The following is an 18,523-nucleotide window of genomic DNA, read 5'->3' on the forward strand; positions in this document are numbered from 1 at the left end:
TTGTTATTGTTAACGCTGTCAGCCTAACTCACAGTGCAGATATTCTATGTTGGGATCTTGGCTCCAGCCATCCTGTGTGACGTTTGCACATTTTCCATATGCTTGCAAGGGTTTTCTCGGATACTATAGTTTCCTGTTCCACAAACATCCATCATGCAGGTTCATGAAAGACTGCAAATTGTTACCAGACATCTTGAAAGGGAGAGTAGTTCAACTTCATTATAATTTCATTACACAGTAGTATCCGTCCATTTTCTAATATTACATATCCTCCTCATCAGGGTTGCAAGTCAGCTGGAGTCAATTAGTATGGTGGATGTTTACATCATACTCCTGTTATAGTTTGTATTGAGATGGATACTTGTCGGAAAGTAGAACAGAACAAGTATGGACACGGTCCAAATGAAGATAATAGAGGAAGAAAAACATACACTATGTAGCTTTCTATAAGTGTTATCAAATAAAATCACCTTCACGTATCAACTTGGCTTTCCACTTACCTGTCTGGCATTTTCCTACTGAAATTGGTTTTACCATCTTAAATATTGGTCTTGCTTTTAACTAAATACATTACCAAGTTGATAAGGGTGCACTGTGTCCTCCAGTTTTATGTCTGCCATTAAAACAAAACGATGAGTACAATAAAAGTGTGTTAAAAGAGGATGCACATTTTTTCAGTCTTTTAATAATAAAGAATTTGACAATTCCCTTAGTACACACTTGGAAATACACTGTTAACATTTTTTAACAAACATTTAGACAATATGAAACAATCCAAAGTTGAATATTGTTACCAAAGTGCCGATATAATTTAAAATGCATACGTGTAACATTGTCACTAAACTGTTTGAATACAGAACAGTCGTTGAATTTTGTGCAATGCAAAGTCATATGATGTAAAGTATACATAACACTGGCCATTCGTGTTCCCAGGGCCAGCCCAAGACTATTGGACGGCAACAGTGGAATGAATTAGCTGTCGCAATCACAATTTCACAATCAAACTGCCGACAATTGAGCGCAGATAAGCTCTTTTGACGTTAAACCATTCAAATAAAGTCAAAGCTGACTTTGACTTTGACTTTAAAGCGCATCAGAACGCTATAGTTAGTCTATGTACATTCTGGAATAGAGTTAAAATATGGGAAATACTGTGATTACTGTCTCGATGCAGCAAGCAGTTAAAAGAAAACCACTTACGTCCCTTCATTTGTATATTCTAACACTTGTCCTCATTTGTATTGTGGATGAGCTGGAGCCTAAAAAACAGTCAGTGAAGTGCAGTAAGTGAAAGCAGATCAGAGGCAGAGGTTCATCCAGGGTTCAAAATGTGTTTTTATGTAGCGCCACGTTAGCTTCTTGAGCTCATTGTTCGTTTTTGTTTTTTTAAATGTAGGTCAATTAGAAGAGAGTTTTCATGTACGCAAATAAAGGACACTGAAATGAATGCTGTCATCTTGATCTTGTGATGTCAAAATGTCAACAGCATAATGAGGACTCTTTAAAGACAAATTCTAAGTGAATCAACAAAACCTCATTGGGGAACAGCAAGGTGTGCAAAAAGTACTGAAATATTCAACAAATTGATTGAGGTCACATTGAGTTGACATGTCAAGGCAATTGTGCATTTTTAGGCTCATCTTGAAATTTCATCCCAAAGTCCAACATCCCTAACCAACTAACTTGTAGTGAGTAGTGAAAAAAGAAGTCATGTAAAAGGGCCATTGTCTGTCTGTCTGTCTGCCTCACAATTTAATCCGTTTCTAGTTTTGCAGCTGACATGTGCCTTTTCCAACATGGGGCATCAATAATCAAAATGACAGATTGCAAAGATGGCAGAAATGTAGTTTTCATGATGTCGAGAAGTAATGATTAAAAACAATAATTTAAACACGATCAAAAATAATCACGCTCATATACCTTGCGGAGATGACAGACCTTCGACACTAGTCCGATTATTTGTAGGTTATTGTCTGTCACTTTCAAAATCCATATTGTCAGCAATGTTTTTTTTTTTGCTTGCGTTGGTCGCGGTACAATAGAAAAATGAGCAAATAGTCACCAGCCAAGCGTGATCAGCAGCACGTCCTGCGAGACTCTGACTCTTGCCGCCCCAGTTGGAAACCTTTTGCCGACGTTCCCCCGGACGCATCTACGACTGGGATGCGCCTACCTGTGGAGAGAAACCACAAACGTGGGCAGCAGTCCATCATTGAAGATTGATTTAAGACATGGCCAAGTGCGGAAAATACGCTAATGATTGGTTGAATCGACTAACAACCAACATCATAACAATAACTGCCCTAAAATCGCTCACACTTGATATTATCGGATTATCGGTACCGGTGTAACCCACTTCATGAACAATCTGTTTGTTCTCTGCAAGTCTCATGGAAATTGGAACACTCACTTATCTCTATAAACACTTCATTGATGTTGATGGCGTTTTTGGCACTGGTTTCGACAAATATGGCATGGATGGCTTCGGCGTAGTCCTTGGCGTCCTTTTCTAAGACTTCCCTGCAACCAGAGCATGCACAAATGGTTTTGTTTCAACACATTCGGGTTTGTTCAACTCCATGATCAAGAAGGATTCACTTGTTCAAGGGCTAAAATAATATGTATAAAGATCTGCAAATGAATTGCGTAGCAAGAGCAATCGGAACGTTCAAATTCAAACAAACTGGAAGCAGACAGGCATCACGTAACAAATTGGACTTTAGAGGTCTACCGACCGGAATCTGGATTTCTCAGAGGCTCCTCACCTGGCGTCTGACAGATCACATTTGTTTCCGGCAACGGCCACCACGATATTGGGAGGGCCGTGCTGACGGAGCTCCTTCACCCAGTTCTTCAACGTTTGGAAGGACTCCTGATGGATTGTTGGATGGAATTGTTTCATCAATTGTATGAATGAATTGTCTGTATATCACAATTTTACACGCAACCTAATGTCACGGTTTGTTGAAAAAAGAAAAAAAGTTTGCTGGAGAACGCTAAGCCAGCAGTTTCCCTCCAGTTTGCAGGCTAAAACTATGATCATTATCTGCTGGCTGAAACATTAGAGTTGAACAGACACACCAAATGAGAAGCATTAGGATGCATGTTCCAAAACTGTTGGACAGAAATATGAACTGAAGCTGCGGAAAGACTGTGACACTCAGTGGCTGACCTGAGCCAAGGTGATCTCAAAATGGATCGGAACAAAGAGTAGCATAGAATCAGGTCGATAAATCCAGGTGTTATTCACAGACAAATTGTGCAGGGAATCCAAACAATACCTCTTTTGTGATGTCATAAACAATGATGGCGGCTGCAGAGCCTCTGTAGTACATTGGTGCCAGAGCGCGGAACTATGGGAGGGAGGGAGGGAGGGAGGACAACAATATCAATATGCAATGGAGAAAGTTTGGCAAAAATCACTAGTATTTATCTGTACTGCCATTTATTGTTCTCATACTACTACTTTTATGGGTTCTCGCTAATCCCTTACGGACTTAACATTACAGTGTGGTTTTATTGTACTCAATAAACAAATTGAAACGAAGAAAAACAATTGAGACAGAAATGCCACAACAGGCATTTTCTAAAACCACACATCATACAAGGGAGCCGTTTTAATTCAAAAGAACCTCAAACATGTGGAAGTTATCAGGAGAGGGATGAGCAGAATGTCAGGAGAGCTGCCACAAATGTGACTTCAATGGAACAGAGCGTGCATTTGATCCTTAATTCATCACAAGTGAAAGCAAATTCTCCGGAGAGATTCCATGATTTCAACGGAGTCGCTTGCATTTCTTCAAATTGGAACCAAATCAAACATATATTCGGGCGCTTGCAAATCAATTTGAATATGGGCTGAAGAGCATTAAGTTGATTCATTTTAGAAAGGGAATGGAAACATTTGGCAGCGTAACAATCCAGTTACTATGAAACGTTTCATTGTAAACTGAGAATAATATATACGGATTTGACAAGCATGCGCGCCAAAGCAGCTGATCCAGAAAAGGCTGAAGAGCCATTTGGGAACGTGTCAGAGTCCACACAGGAATGAACACAGACAGGGAACGCGAGCGACAACGCCAGCTAACTTTGGGAAACGAGAAAACCGACACATGCATTGCACGATAAACTGAGCATTAATCAAAGAGACGACGGATAAGTCAGTGGCACTGCCACTTTGACAACAAACGTGACAGCTCAGGTTTCGTGCTCTCCTCTTATCTACTTTATGTCCCCTGAAGACCACAAAGGAGGAGGTGGAGAAAGAGAAGGACAAAAGACGAGCTGTCTCTTATCTCACCTCTCAGGAGAGGACAACGGTGGCTCCCGAGCAGGACAAGAAAGACGAGGGCACTTGCAGAAATAGAACGTATTCAAAAGTGAACAAACAAACGGGAAATACGCTTCTTGCCTTACTTCGTGGTCCTCAAGACCAAACTGATATTTTTTCACTGAACTTCTGCATGTTGTGAAGATTGCAAATCTAATGGCATTTGTCACATCTTTCTGGTGAAGGCATTCCAAATGGAATGTTTGACTTACAGAAAAGGAAATGTTGCCCCCTGCTAGAAATAATGCAGAGGTGCACTTTGGCAAGCCACGGCACAGCCCTTCAAACCAAACGCACAAAATACTAAAGCACACATCAATTTCAAACACCGCAACTGAGGAGAAGGCACACACACACACACACTTGTGTGCTTCCTGATTTCATTGATTCATTCACCCCTTGAAATGTCCACTGGATTATTAAAAAGAAGAAGCAATCTAGGGCCTACTAACCCGCTCCTGTCCCGCCGTGTCCCAAATGAGGAACTTGTGTAGCTCATTTTGGTGTTGCACCGTCTTGGTCATAAAAGATGCACTGGTGATACATGACAAGACACATACAGTATTATATAGGTTTTCAATTATTATCGCAGTGGAAATAAACTTTCTTTTGTTAAGGCAAATCACGACAAGGTGGCATCGATCTTGTAATGTACAACTTACCCAATAGTCGGGTTGATGTTTGGATCGAAGCTGTCCTCCACAAATCTCCACACGATACTTGACTTGCCAACACCGGTATCCTGCAGAGTAACCATGCACAAAAAGTCAAATGTGCACTTGGCTGTTTTATTCTATACTTCTGGCCTTACTTGTCTGAAGCATTTGAAAACATGTTGTCGTGTTAGGTCAGTGCGGTCTGTTGACCTCTTTTGTGTCCTTGCGCAAGATTAAACGAACGGTGATAGAGCGTTGCTCCCAAATTGTGGAATGCACATTCATTTGAGCAAAGCACTTCCATTACCCGCTTTTAACTATGCAGTAATAGACATCTTCGTTCGGGTAGGCATTCCAGTCAGACTTGACTGTCTCAGTTTGTATTCTATTGGGATTATGTACCTGTGCAATTTGTATTTCATTCATGACAATGTTTACATGTCGTCAATATTTGCAGTAAGGTCCACATTCCGGTTTTTAAAACATTTGGAATAACCCATGTGCGCGTGAGAAGACGATTACTTCTGTATGCATTGTAATGATTTGGAATATCAACACAGTAAAGCAATGACAATGTCATGACGTAGACAGTATACCCGCTTCTTATTTTCTACCATCAATAAAATCCATCACCACACTAATAAAGTAGTTGGTGACCTTCTCTCTGCAAAAGTGGGGTTCTGTCCTGCGTCTTCTGAGTTTGTTTGTTTACCCCTGCTTGAGTATTTCTGGATTCACTCTTTTTTTTTTAATCCCACTTAACACTTGACTGTACCTGTACAGGAGTTCTGGCATCTCTATTTTAGAAAATGCAACCGGACGCTGTTAAGATGATCTACACTAGGACGATTCTTTCATGGTATCTCCTGTGCTGTGCGACTCTTGTAACCTTAAAATATCTCCAATAAGTATAATGGACGACTCCATTTCGATCGTAATTGATTGCATAACCCGATGAAGGCCATTTAAAGATGAAATGTGTGCAACATATGGAAATAGAGGAGGTTTGATTAATAGCTGCCAACTTACCCCAAGAAGACAAACTTTTAACTCTCTTAACGACATGGCTGCTTTCTGTTTTACATCAACTTGATCTTCATTGGCACTTTTGTTTTCACCTCACTTCTCCTCTTTTAGGGAACTTCTCGGGAATATTTTTCAAAGACGACTCCTCTTCATTTCATCGGAAGAGTGGGATATCAAATGAAGACGTAAATCAATGTTACTTAAAGGTCCTTGTTACTCCATAGAGTAATAATGATTGTGAAAAGCAGGCAGGCTAAGTAGCGAAAGTCGCCCATTGCACTTTGGTCTCCATCTTGGAAGTACGGCGAGAGGTCACGTGACTCCCCCTGCTATATGTTTTTTTCTTCTCGACGAGATCCTCCTCACTATCACAAAAGCCCCGGTTCGACCCCAAGTAATGTCGACTTTGCTCGCAAGCTGATGATCAAAATCTATGTTCAAACAACCAACATCGATCGGCCACAGGAAGTATATTCAGGAAGTGGTTTCGCTTTTTTATTTTTTTTTAAATTTCTTTTCTATTTTTTTGGAGTGACAGCTGAGCGCCTGGTGACAGCCCACAGCACACGGGACGGCAACCCGCAGAGCCGAGCCGATACGCAACATGGCAGGTAATGGACCACTGTGTAACTTCATGTTTTGGGTCTTCTTGCTTTTTAACACTACAATTTGGTGACTAAGAATGGCCAAATTCTGCTTGCTTACGGTGGGCTTCTCGGAGGAAACAAGTGCTGAGCGTAAGCGCTGGACCCAATAGTGTTAGCAAACTTAGCCACAATACTAGCCAGTCGGCTAACAAAAGCGAACCGGGGATGTCGAAATCTCTCACTTTATGGAGGCGTTCATTGTTACAACTAATTTATACACCCGGATATCACAGTAAAACAAAACTGACTAATAGTTTCGTGTGTCTATGTTGCATTTTTCAGCAATTTGTTGCCATAGCAGACGCTAGCGTGTCGACTTTGCTAACGTTAGCCTGAATGCTAAAGTCATTTGCAGCCATAAAATGATTAAATCTGCATTAATGTGCCCAAAACCAAGGCGAATGTTTTTTTAGTTTTTTTTTTTTTTGTTTATGTTTACCGACATTCTCCGTGGGATGAATGAAGAAACCCCCTCTAACGGTGGAAAGCCCGCGTTTAAATGTTTAATCTTGTCGGAGTTGTTTTCCTCCTCCAAGCAAGCACATTCCCTGCGATGACCAACTGTAAACACGGGCATTAAAACGTTGCTTGACACTTTCTGCTTTTTCCATCAGTGTCAAAGTACACAATAAATCAACTTTTCTTTTTTAGATTAGACATAAATGTATTACAAATCCACCTTAAATCTGTATTTGTTTACATATTATCAACATGTGTATTTGTGCGAGTATTGCTGCTGTAGTGAACTCATTTAAGTTTAAGCAACTGTAACATGATGTGCAGTTTGAACAATTAATTCTGTCATTCTATTTGAACATCACCAATATAATGAATTGAATCTCATCTTTCTAAAGCTCATTTAAACATTGCTATTTCATTGCGGGGATGCAAGTGATCGCTTACACAACAAATTAATATTTCACCAGGCTCCGCTGCCATGTGTCATGATCACATGAGACCGTCTGACAGTGTTATTTTAAACCGCTTAATTAGGCAGAATTAGAGGCCATCGAGGAGTGTGACATTCCTAGTCATTTACATCATACGCTCATGTTATGGTAAGACTTCTGCTGCGGTAGCATCAACATATTCAGGATGGAAATGGTATTTAAATTAAGATCGCTGCTGCTGGACTATATTATCACTTCCCCCCCCCCCCCCCCCCCGAACCCTACTGCCAACATCTTCTTTCCGAGTTTGGGGATGTGCTCGTCGACTGGAGGTCAGGCATCCGTGGTGTCATGTTGACGCTTCCTTCTCTTGCCAGTCCACCCACGGTGCCTGATTTCAAATAAACGCTGTCTGAACAATTCCGAGGCCTTCCACTTAGCTTTCTGACTTTTGGCGAATGCCATTTGCGTGAGAGATTGTTTACGTGCCGCTACCCTGACAATGTCATTTGCATTCACAAAGTGATGCTCTTGCGGGCTGAGTCACCTTCTCTCACTGAGGGCCACTTTGTTCCCATGTCGTTAATGTGATCGACCGAGAAGTGGCTTTTTTTTGTGTGATGCGGAAGGTGCATCGAGTGATTTTCTTCACGTTTTCTCTTTGCAGGTCTATCTTTATACTTCGAAGATGGCCATGACGATCTCGACGATTGTGAGTACATAAGAAAAAGAAAAGTTGTAATATTACAAGAGCAAAGTAGCTTTTTCACAGGAAAATGTGTTACAATCAATGACTATTGCACACTGTTTTCATAGTATTTTGATTATTTTTAGTCTGATTTCTTTAATATTTCAGTTTTAATTTTTCAATATTTTAATTTCACTCTCACAATTCTAAAGTTCTTAAAATTTGCAATTAATTTTTTTCAAGTGGCCCCGGTGCTCTTTCTTATGAGAATGTAAAATCACAATTCTAGCCTCTTCAAATTTCAACTTCAGTATCGTACTATTTTGACTATATTCTTGTGATTGTATTGCCTAATTCTTACAGTAGTAGTGAACCATTTCAGCATTTTCAAACGTTTATAGCAAGCACCTCTCCGGACTTGAATGAAATCCAGTTGGATTGTGAACTGGACTGGACTGGACTGGACTGGGGCTTGATCTCTGGTGCTAAAGGAACGCTTGGTGTTGATCTTGCAGTTGGTTTTGATGACTACGGTTCAGAGTGCGATAGCATCCGGATCACGGCTTTCCTCGACGCAGGCCAGGACAACTTGACGCCACTTGGAAGGCTAGAGAAGTACGCCTTCAGTGAAAATGTCTTTAACAGGTAAGAGTTTGGAGGAGGAAAAAAAAACAAAAACATTAGCATCAGCTCATCCCGCAATCAAACATTGTCATGATCTCATGGCGGCTCAGTTTAACTTTAAGCTGTGATCTGGTGCCTTGCCTCTCTGTGCTGAGTTTTAACACGGCCAGGCGCAGGAAATGGCGTCATCGTCAGTGCGCTGATTGCAAAGTGGTGCCGCATCTGGCAGGAAATATCATCAAAAGTTCACGTCAACTTGTCAGCTCACTCTTTGCTGTCAAAATAGATCCGATTTTTTTTTTTTGATGGCTTTTTCATCATTCCAAATAAATACAACTTGGCTCACGAATGAATGGCTGCTAAGTGAACGTTCCCTCGTTTTGTAACTCCAAATTAACATGGCGTCCAAGTGTGCGCTGCTGTGCCCGCCGCTTGTGAATGTCGGCATTCTTGGGTGAGTGCTCATCACATACCTGTACACGCTCCACACAATAAGCAGCGTATTGACACACGTCTCTAAATGTAATACGCTCGTAGGTTTGCTCTGGGTGGAAATTGTTGAGTGGTGCAACAATGGCCACCAGTTATGACTTGCGCTTTCATATCCTGCAGGTTAGAAAACACAAAGCCCACCCAAACAATCCTCTTTTGTTCCAAGCATCAACTTTTAGTTGTTGCAAACCAGCTTTTCAATGCTTGGCTATTTGATTGCGCAATGTGTGTGCGTTCACGCCGTGTGCCTGACTGCGTTTAACACTGCCTGAGCGAGCGAGCAGCTTGTCTGCCGGCAGGCAGGCAGGCAGGCAACCTACCTAACCCGACCGTCCTGTTGCTTTTTAGGCAGATTGTGGCTCGCGGGCTGCTCGATGTGCTCCGTGAGTTCAGCGATAACGAAAATGACTTCATCAGCGTCATGGAGACGGTTGCCAGAATGTCCGAAGATGGAGGTAGATGCGGTTCCCTTATACCCGCACCTGCCGCCGTTTGGGTCTTAAAATGCGAGCCTCATTTGCGATGGCGCTGTGTTTTCAGAGCCCACGGTGCGAGCCGAGCTGATGGAGCAGGTCCCGAACATCGCCATGTTCTTACACGAGAGTCGGCCCAACTTTCCCGCCGCCTTCTCCAGATACTTAGTACCTATCGTCGTCCGCTATCTGACGGATCCCAACAACCAGGTAGGATTCCAGACCACAGGTGTCTCTATCATTCAAATGTTTCTTATGTTATTGACGTGTATTGTATGTTCCAGGTGCGAAAGACCAGCCAAGCGGCGCTGCTCGTGCTGCTGGAGCAGGGCCTCATCTCAAAGGCCGACATGGAGACCAAAGTTTGTCCGGTTCTGCTGGACCTCACAGAACCCAGCAGCGATGACGATTACAAGATTGAGGCGGTTGCTGTGAGTGATTTGAACACAATCTTCACGGAGGCTCTCTGAGCTTAGATCACTCCAAGGTCAACCACATTGGCTTTGATTTTTTTGACTTCTCCAAGAGTCAGCTAACCAATGTGATGATCATTAGAGAATCTGCTTCATAGCCGAGTGCAACACACTATGTAGTATCTTTCACACTCCAAAGTGTTTTCATTTTGGTTCTGTGGTGTCCGTCCCACTTTTTCTGTATCGATTTTTAATCAACCACTGCCTTGCTTTTGCTTTTTCTGTGTTCAGATCATGTGTAAAGTGGTGACCATGCTGAGCAAAGACACGGTGGAGCATCTCTTACTGCCGCGATTCTGCGACTTGTGTAGTGACGCCAGACTCTTTCAAGTGCGCAAGGTAACGTCACTTGCTCTGGGATGATGCTATTCATCTGTTTAGTAGGAGTTGTTGCAAATTGTGTTGAAATCCCGAAGATCTTTTCCTGCTGAATGTTAATGCCTTAGACGACTGGTGCCAATTTTGAAAGGATACGCATGAAGATGTTTTTGTGTTTTTTACCCCTACTTCTTGTATTCTAGGTCTGCGCAGCCAATTTTGGAGAGTTCTGTTCAATTGTAGGCCAGGAGGCCACAGAAAAACTACTGGTAAGATTTCCAGTGCGTTATCAACAACCTAACCAATCCAAATTGTGCTGTCACTTGAAATGGATCTCAGCCTGGCATGACTGGTCAGATCATGAGAGGACATTCCATTATTATGTGCAGAATGGCTCACTCACAAACTCATTTCAGAAAAAGGCAGATCAAATATTTACATTTCTTCTTAACATACGACGGACAAAGGTATTTGTATCCAAGCCCCTTCTCAGGTTTGGCATTCTCTTTTCTGCTATTCCTGTAGATTCCCAAGTTCTTCGACCTGTGCTCAGACAGTCTGTGGGGCATCAGAAAAGCCTGCGCCGAGTGCTTCATGATGGTCTCCAATTCAACCTCACCTGAAGTGCGACGTGCAAAGTTGTCCCCGCTTTTCATCAGCCTCATCAGCGACCAATCCCGCTGGGTAAGATGCCCACGCACCAACCTGCATTCCTGTTATAGTGCCCTAAAAAACAGACGTCTGCAGCTCAAATAGTCATTGACCACATTAACAATGTATAGAGTGCATTCCGTTTCAAAACTGCACTCTTCAGCGATGTATTTAAAAACTCGTTCAAGTAATTGCAGCAATTTCACCAATTGTAGGTGATAAGAAAAGCAAAGTAGCTAAATGTTCACCCTTTGTATTTAGGTGCGGCAGGCTGCTTTTCAGTCTCTGGGCCGCTTCATCTCCACCTTTGCTAACCCAACCAGCGCAGGCCTTCACTTCAGAGAAGACGGAGGGCTACTCGATGTTACCAGGTGCTCGTCAGACAGGTCAATTGGGCCAATTTTTAACCACTGGATCTCACACATCGGTATCCATATTTGCCATTTCAGCGACTGCTCCTTGAACTCCCTCAACTGCACCGACATCAGCTGCCGTCGCGCGGAAAGGTCAATCGCTCACACACCTCCTAACCAAGATGGCCGCGCGACGCCGTCGCCGGAGCACGTGCCGGCGGCCGAGGAGATGAACTACGACGACAGCAGCCACATGTTTGCTCACGGCGATACGCTCGACAGCTCGGCGCCTTCCCCCAACAACGCCAGAAACGTTAAAGACACGACGCAGGCGGATGACAACTTTAACTCCTTCCATTTTTGGAGGCCTCCTCTGCCAGACATCAGCGGCGAACTGGAGCTGCTGAACTGTCAAATGGGGGACATGATTGACAAGAAGAAGAAGAAGAAGGAGAGGAAAGAGGAAGCGAAAGATGCAGAAGAGCTTGGAAGTCATCCTGATTCCAAGGTCAGCTCTGGTAAGACTACCAGCGACCAGATCCAGATGGTCTTGGACTGTTTGCAGCCACACATGGATGACCCAGATGTCCAAGGTGAGTGGACACCCAATACGGGCGGGTGTCGCACAGCTTTTCCCAACCTTTAGTCAGACAAAGCACATATTCAATAAAGTATTGCACAATTCATATTGGACCCTGACTTCATTGAGGAAATAGATCATTTTCAACTGAAGTGAAATTGGATCATTTGCCGCGGGGCAACTTTGTGTCGCTCTCCTGGCTGAGCTCTGCCGTTCTCTCCCCAGCTCAAGTTCAGGTATTGTCTGCGGCTCTGAAGGCAGCTCAGCTGGACGACAGTCCCACGGAAAGCCAGCCGCCCGACTCCCCCGCCGACGGCCCACCCGTTGAGAGCAAATCAGCGGAGCTTCAGACCGGGGCCGACGAGAGTCTCGCGGAGGAGGCGCAAACCACGGAAAGCCGCTCTGTCGCCGAAACGAGTCCGGTCCAGGAGCAAGGAGACGAGGAGACGCAAACGGACCCCCTGGTGGATCGGGAAGAGTCTCCACCTGACTCCCCATTTCTGGTATGAGGTCTTGGGGGACGAGCTTCTAGCTGTATATACTTCCTGCGGGTTCGACAGCATAGTGTTGTTTTTCAGGTGTCTGAACTCATTGAGAGTGTGGAGGAAGAGGGCAAAAATGATTCCGTGTGTGAAGACAAGCCGAAGGTCCAGGTCAGTGCTTGGGAATGAAGCGGTGCTCTGTCTGAGCTGCTAAAGTGCTAACTTATCTTCCTTCCTGGCTGGCCTGCAGAATGTTATCCCCCAACAGCTGTTGGATCAGTACCTCTCCATGACTGACCCGGCACGGGCTCAGACGGTGGACACGGAGATAGCCAAGCACTGTGCCTTCAGCCTGCCAGGCGTGGCGCTCACTCTGGGCCGACAGAACTGGCACTGCCTCAAGGACACGTACGAAACGCTGGCCACCGATGTCCAGGTAGGCACAATCGATCAAACCTGTTATGTTGAAGATCAAAAAGTGAAATCTTCTTCTTGTACAAATGACTTTGCCAGCTGCTTTCTGTTCCAATTTAGACGGTTGATTTTCTTGCCGTAAAGTCCAGATGGTTTGGCCCCACCCAGTATTGTGCCTTTTCCACGGGATGTAACTGCTGCTCATTTCTTTGTCGTAGTGGAAAGTGCGGCGCACGCTGGCGTTCTCCATCCACGAACTGGCGGTCATCCTGGGTGACCAGCTGACGGCGGCAGATCTGGTTCCCATCTTCAACGGCTTTCTCAAGGACTTGGACGAGGTGCGCATCGGCGTTCTCAAGCACCTCTACGACTTCCTCAAGGTACGAGCGGACCCTATTTAACCCTATTTGCTGGTGTGCTGAATAGCCATGTTAAGATGTTTGCGCTTACAGTTGCTTCACGCCGACAAGCGGCGAGAATACTTGTACCAGCTGCAGGAGTTCATGGTGACGGACAACAGTCGCAACTGGAGGTTCCGATACGAGCTGGCAGAGTGCGTTTGTTTGGCTGGCGTTTCCGATCCTGCTCTGATACTTGGCGGCTGATTCACTTTGTTCCTTCTTCCCTCTCTAGGCAGCTGATCCTGATCATCGAGTTGTACAGCCACTACGACGTGTACGACTACCTCAGGCAGATCGCGCTCACGCTCTGCTCCGACAAAGTCTCAGAAGTCAGGTGGATTTCCTACAAGCTGGTGCGTTGCTTCTTACCACATAGGTGCTTAATAGGGAGATGGATCAATCCAGCAACTTCCTTGTATCTGGTCTATTCTTTTGTCCTCAGGTGGTGGAGATCCTCCAGAAGTTGTACTCGAGCGGTGCCGACGATTTGGGCGTGAACTTCATCAACGAGCTCACCGTCAGGTTCTGCCATTGTCCCAAGTGGGTGGGACGACAAGCCTTCGCCTTCATCTGCCAGGTGAGTGGGCTATCAAAGCTGCTGCGGCTGCGGCTGCGGCTGCGGCTGTGGCTTGGAGTTTTGTCCTCTCCGCATGCCCCTTATTTCTACTCGTGTTTTCAGGCGGTGGTGGAGGAGGACTGCATGCCCATGGATCAGTTCAGCCAACACCTCCTGCCCAGCTTGCTCAGCCTCTCGTCAGATTCGGTGGCCAACGTGCGCGTGCTGGTGGCCAAGGCCTTGCGACAGAGCGTCATGGAGAAAGGTACGACGCGAAACGGGAAGACCCGAAGCGGTCGCATCTTTTTGGAATGGCGGGTTGGATTGGCGCCGATGCTAAGCTAACTGTCGCTCGATCGCCCTCTCGTCAGCCTACTTCAAAGAGACGGGCTGCCCCTCGTTGGAGGAGCTGGAGGAAACGGTGATGGCGCTCCAGTCGGACAAGGACAGGGACGTGCGCTTCTTCGCCAGCCTGGATCCCAGCAAAGGCGGCCTGACCATGGACACGGCCCCCCTCATCTAGCCTCAGGGTCACCCGCCTTTACCAGCACACACAAAGCGACTCACCTCACAACTACTTCAAAAAACAAGCACACACCCTACTGTGGTAGGATGCTGCTGCTGCTGCTGCACACAAAAGCAGTTTAGAGAAAATGAGCGGGACTCAATTTTTTTTTTTTTTTTTTTTCTCCCTTCCACACTAACAAGCTTGACTCTCGAAAGCTAACTGTGAGCTTTGCGTTCAGCCGATTGTTTTTGTATTTCTCTGCTCCTTTTTGAGCATCTTAAAGGAAGGAGCAGGCGGCGTCGGCCTTGACGCTCGCACTAACTCAGGGGGACTCAAGCTACACGCCGCCATTTTGGACCCAAACGCCTCATCTTCCACCTCCTCCGTTTACCAAAACAACAGAAAATGTGACGACAAAATACCTCCTGAAAGTGGCCGGCCTCCTTCTAGTGAGCTGATAACAAGCATGGTCCACAAGGGCTGGAGCACATTGTAAGCATTCCCCCCCCCAAATTCCCTTTTTGTGCATCTCTCCCCTGAGCTGTCAGTGGATCTGATTGAGCGCTTGTACAGTCGTGTAAAAGACTCATCATCCCCTTCCCATCCACCTTGTGGCGGAACGATCAACCTTTCAGGCTTTTGCCTCCATTTTGTGTACAGTTTTACAACCTGTGGATAAAGTATGATGTGATGGAACCAAGGCCAGTGTAGTGAGGGGTTTGATTATTGGGTTGCCCTTGTCGGTCCTTGTAAATGTCTGTTTTTTTTTTTTTAATGATTACATTCATTGACTTAACTTGAGAGCTAATTGTGTGCGTGCACATGGCGATAATGGCAAAATTGACTCCTCTCGTATGTCAAGAGTTTTGTTGTCCATCTCATTTTTTTACGTAGTAGAACAGTTAATATATACTGTACATTTTATTGGAAATTATTTTTCTTCTCAATTATGCACCACTGTTCAAAGATTTTATATCCTAACTTTACAAAATTTACAGACCTTTGTAATATTCAATGGTTTCTTTCAAAAAGACATTTTATGTAATGTTATTTTTAGTACTCTGTAATTAAAATGATGAAAATCTTTTCTGCTTTTACGGAGCTTGGTGACATTTTCTCACTGCACTAATTTGCAGACAATAACCTTTAACGAAAGAAAGAAAAAAAATGACTAAAAAACCTGCAGCTTTAAATATTAAACTTGCTTTTTAGAAAACAAAAATGTAATCACTTTTTTATTAATGCCTTTTTGCAGCTATATATACTTAAAAATGACAAAGTGGTCCAACCATTTACAGCAGACCTGGGCAAATTACCGCCCGTGGGCCACATCCGGCCCTTTGTGCGTCCCTGTCCGGCCTGCATGAGGCCAATCGTAAATTATATTTGATTACTACCTAATTAAAATAATAATAATAATTAGTGTCGTGCGTACAATACAACTGTTCGTTTTTATTTCGAAAGCCATGAGCCTAATTTGTGGTACACAGGTCGTTGTGTTTAAAGAATATAATTTGAGTCGCCACTACACGACCAAGCATGACAAAAAATACATCTGTCTGATAAACAGGGCGCATCAGAGGCTGATGCATTGCTAGCAAAACTGCAAGCCCAACAAGGACTTTTTATCAAACTTCACACCCAGAGATGGAGTGGCTTTGTCATTTGAGGAAACGTTAAAAAAGTTAATAAATTGTACTGATTGTTTTTTTATTTGACCTTTACACCACAATTTCACATAGCTTAATATAAAAACAGAATAATTGTATTCTTCTAATTACCAGTACCAACTATTTAAAATAAATAATTTAGTGCATTTTACAATGGAAGAAAATTGAGCAGGTTTAAGTTATCGTAGGTGTGGCCCTCTGACACAACTCAGGTTTTTCATGTGGCCCCTTGTAAAAATTAATTGCCCACCCCTGATTTACAGCTTTAAAATATTACATTTAGTTGTTTGTTTTATTTGAATATTTCAATTACACGTTTAAATGTTTAGAAATGCTATTAGCATTCAAATTTTTTAATTTTTTTTAAGTGCGCCTAATAGTGTGGAAAATACGGTAAATTAATTCATTTAATTATGTTAATGCTTTTATTGTATAAAATAAAATACTGTAGAATACTATTTGTTTCTTATTTGAAAAGACATTTGAGTTCTTTTGGGTGGTACTGAAGGAGACTGGCACTTCCACTGTCAGTCATTTCCGCTTAAAGAGCAACAACTCCCTGTCCCACGTGGTTTTGTTTGAATATTTCAATTACACGTTTAAATGTTTTTAAATGCTATTGGCATTCAAATGTTTTGATGTTTTTTTTAAGTGCGCCTAATCGTGTGGAAAACACAGTAAATTAATTCATTTCATTTTGTTAATGCTTTTATTGTATAAAGTAAAATACAATTTGTTTCTTATTTGAAAAGACATTTGAGTTCTTTTGGGTGGTACTGAAGGAGACGGGCACTTCCACTGTCAGTCACTTCCGCTTAAAGAGCAACAACTTCCTGTCCCACGTGGTGCTGCCGAAACTGCGTACCATCTCCATGTCGCAGTGTTTTTCCAGGTGCTCCCTGGCGTGTTCGCTCATGTCCCCTCGCACATTAAAGTTCTTAAAGTGGTCAAAATCAGAGCGCCCGAGCTTCCTGAGCCTGCGGGCCGCCGAACGGTAGCACTTCCACGGCTGGGCCTCCAGGAGCAGGTGCCGGCTGAACGTGGCCAGGCGGGAGAGGAGCTGCAGCAGGCCGGCGTCACCGTGATTCAAGTGGACCCACATGGTGACGGCCAAACACAGGGTCAGGTGGAAGACGGAGCACCCGTGTCGGGCCAGGTGCTCCCGGAGCGGAACACAGTTACCAGTGATGTCTAGCGGGGCAAAGGTGATGCCGTCCTGGAGAGTGTTGCTCTCTCTGGCTCGCTGAACGAGGGTCTCGTCCAGGTCCACGCCCAGGAGGTGAACGTTGGTTCTGCTTGGTGTCTCCACCAGATGTTTGTAGAGGGCTACACTTAGTTCCTGACATTTGAGGGGGGGGAAAAAAAAAATAAAGATTTAAGTCTACTTTTCCTACATACACTTTAGTTGCTGACATTTGAGGAGGGAAAAATAAACAATTACATCTACTTTTAGTCAAGCTCTTCTTCCACTGTTTAGCATTTCACTTTGTTTAGCATTTGCTTTGTGAATGAACGATGCTATTCGACAAACCCCCGAGTTGCAGCCCACGTCCAGCAGCAGTGTTGTTTGACGGCTGTCGTTGTAACCTAAATCCCGGAGAAGCGTACGGGGAATCAGACTTAATCGGTTCTCTGGTGGGTTAAAAGAGTAATAATTGATAAAGTTGCCATAAGGAGCCGCACCAGGATGGCAGACGTCCTCATTAGCATCGCCGTCGTCGGCGCATGCTGCCATTGCAAAATGACAGCCTGGTGCGACGCTGAAATGCTTCCGGCCATGCTTGTTTTCATGCTCTAGCTTCCAGTTTCATCAAGCAAATGTATTTTCAATTTTAGTATTTACGCATCCCAACTTTTGATTAAAAACAGATATAAGACAAAAGACACATTCATCAATGCTTTGTCGTCAAATTAACACCTTTCAATTTTCACATGAGATATTGGAAAAAGTACAATGGTGTTCAAAGTTGTAAACAACTGTTGGCAGAGTAGCCATACAGCAGCAGGTACTTGTGAGAAACCCAATTGCACCGAACTCAGCGGAATAAAATAAAGAAAGACAAGGAGAACGATCAACTCTGTTTGCACACCATTGACTGCAACTACTGCGGCAACAGCCTACCTACCAACTAGCTGTTGCCGCAGTAGTTGCAGCGAATGGTGTGCGCAGCGTGCTACTACTTAAGCTGTTGGCTCGTGAGGGAACGACTCGTTCAAAAAAACGAATCTTTTCAGTGAACGAATCACTTCCTAAAATGATTCGTTCTTTTTTCAGTTCATAAGACTTC

At 44.0% G+C, this 18,523-nt stretch overlaps 3 protein-coding genes across 7 annotated transcripts; 1 reads left to right on the plus strand and 2 right to left on the minus strand.

Annotated features, from left to right (window-relative positions):
• Positions 1-1,084: 1,084 nt before the first annotated feature.
• On the minus strand, positions 1,085-6,497 carry rab22a (RAB22A, member RAS oncogene family). 2 transcript variants are annotated; one of them, XM_088389970.1, is made up of 8 exons: positions 6,019-6,497; positions 4,996-5,075; positions 4,786-4,867; positions 3,282-3,353; positions 2,766-2,872; positions 2,411-2,520; positions 2,063-2,173; positions 1,085-1,259 (listed from the first exon to the last, which is right to left on the minus strand). In XM_088389970.1, the coding sequence occupies exons 1-7, from the start codon at positions 6,052-6,054 to the stop codon at positions 2,076-2,078; spliced, it is 585 nt and encodes a 194-aa protein (XP_088246096.1). In that variant the 5' UTR covers positions 6,055-6,497; the 3' UTR covers positions 1,085-1,259; positions 2,063-2,075. The 2 variants fall into 2 exon arrangements, with proteins under 2 accessions (XP_088246096.1, XP_088246095.1); XM_088389969.1 differs by lacking the exon at positions 1,085-1,259 and having other exon boundaries at positions 1,369-2,173.
• ppp4r1l (protein phosphatase 4, regulatory subunit 1-like) lies at positions 6,232-15,651 on the plus strand. Its single transcript, XM_088389968.1, has 20 exons — positions 6,232-6,626; positions 8,220-8,264; positions 8,756-8,885; positions 9,705-9,811; positions 9,897-10,039; positions 10,114-10,260; positions 10,534-10,641; positions 10,824-10,889; positions 11,146-11,304; positions 11,533-11,642; positions 11,721-12,217; positions 12,430-12,707; positions 12,783-12,857; positions 12,937-13,122; positions 13,319-13,480; positions 13,553-13,653; positions 13,734-13,854; positions 13,944-14,078; positions 14,181-14,322; positions 14,429-15,651. Exons 1-20 carry the CDS (start codon positions 6,620-6,622, stop codon positions 14,578-14,580), a joined length of 2,871 nt encoding a protein of 956 aa, XP_088246094.1. The 5' UTR covers positions 6,232-6,619; the 3' UTR covers positions 14,581-15,651.
• A 1,274-nt stretch (positions 15,652-16,925) lies between these two features.
• On the minus strand, positions 16,926-18,396 carry bcdin3d (BCDIN3 domain containing). Of its 4 annotated transcripts, XM_088390830.1 has the most exons (4): positions 18,362-18,396; positions 17,919-18,033; positions 17,767-17,822; positions 16,926-17,574 (listed from the first exon to the last, which is right to left on the minus strand). In XM_088390830.1, the coding sequence occupies exons 2-4, from the start codon at positions 17,968-17,970 to the stop codon at positions 17,041-17,043; spliced, it is 642 nt and encodes a 213-aa protein (XP_088246956.1). In that variant the 5' UTR covers positions 17,971-18,033; positions 18,362-18,396; the 3' UTR covers positions 16,926-17,040. The 4 variants fall into 4 exon arrangements, with proteins under 4 accessions (XP_088246956.1, XP_088246953.1, XP_088246955.1 ...); XM_088390827.1 differs by having other exon boundaries at positions 17,767-18,033; positions 18,362-18,378; XM_088390829.1 differs by lacking the exon at positions 18,362-18,396 and having other exon boundaries at positions 17,919-18,353.
• Between the last annotated feature and the right edge of the window lie 127 nt (positions 18,397-18,523).

Source organism: Syngnathus floridae, chromosome 11 (genome assembly GCF_059516105.1).
Source record: "Syngnathus floridae isolate MCC-2025c chromosome 11, RoL_Sflo_1.0, whole genome shotgun sequence".
Lineage (NCBI taxonomy): Eukaryota > Metazoa > Chordata > Actinopteri > Syngnathiformes > Syngnathidae > Syngnathus > Syngnathus floridae.

What these genes read in the sequence shown, in the direction of transcription:
- ppp4r1l (XM_088389968.1), top strand. An exon ending in TCAGCGACCAATCCCGCTGG is followed by an intron (nt 11,305 to 11,532) that starts GTAAGATGCCCA and finishes CTTTGTATTTAG; the next exon opens with GTGCGGCAGGCTGCTTTTCA. An exon ending in GGATGACCCAGATGTCCAAG is followed by an intron (nt 12,218 to 12,429) that starts GTGAGTGGACAC and finishes TTCTCTCCCCAG; the next exon opens with CTCAAGTTCAGGTATTGTCT.
- rab22a (XM_088389970.1), bottom strand. Translation starts at nt 6,054, where the DNA reads ATGTCGTTAAGAGAGTTAAAAGTTTGTCTTCTTGGG. An exon ending in AACATCAACCCGACTATTGG is followed by an intron (nt 4,868 to 4,995) that starts GTAAGTTGTACA and finishes ATGTATCACCAG; the next exon opens with TGCATCTTTTATGACCAAGA. An exon ending in TGTGATCTGTCAGACGCCAG is followed by an intron (nt 2,521 to 2,765) that starts GTGAGGAGCCTC and finishes CTCTGGTTGCAG; the next exon opens with GGAAGTCTTAGAAAAGGACG.
- bcdin3d (XM_088390827.1), bottom strand. Translation starts at nt 17,970, where the DNA reads ATGGCAGCATGCGCCGACGACGGCGATGCTAATGAGGACGTCTGCCAT. An exon ending in ACGTGGGCTGCAACTCGGGG is followed by an intron (nt 17,575 to 17,766) that starts GTTTGTCGAATA and finishes CTCAAATGTCAG; the next exon opens with GAACTAAGTGTAGCCCTCTA.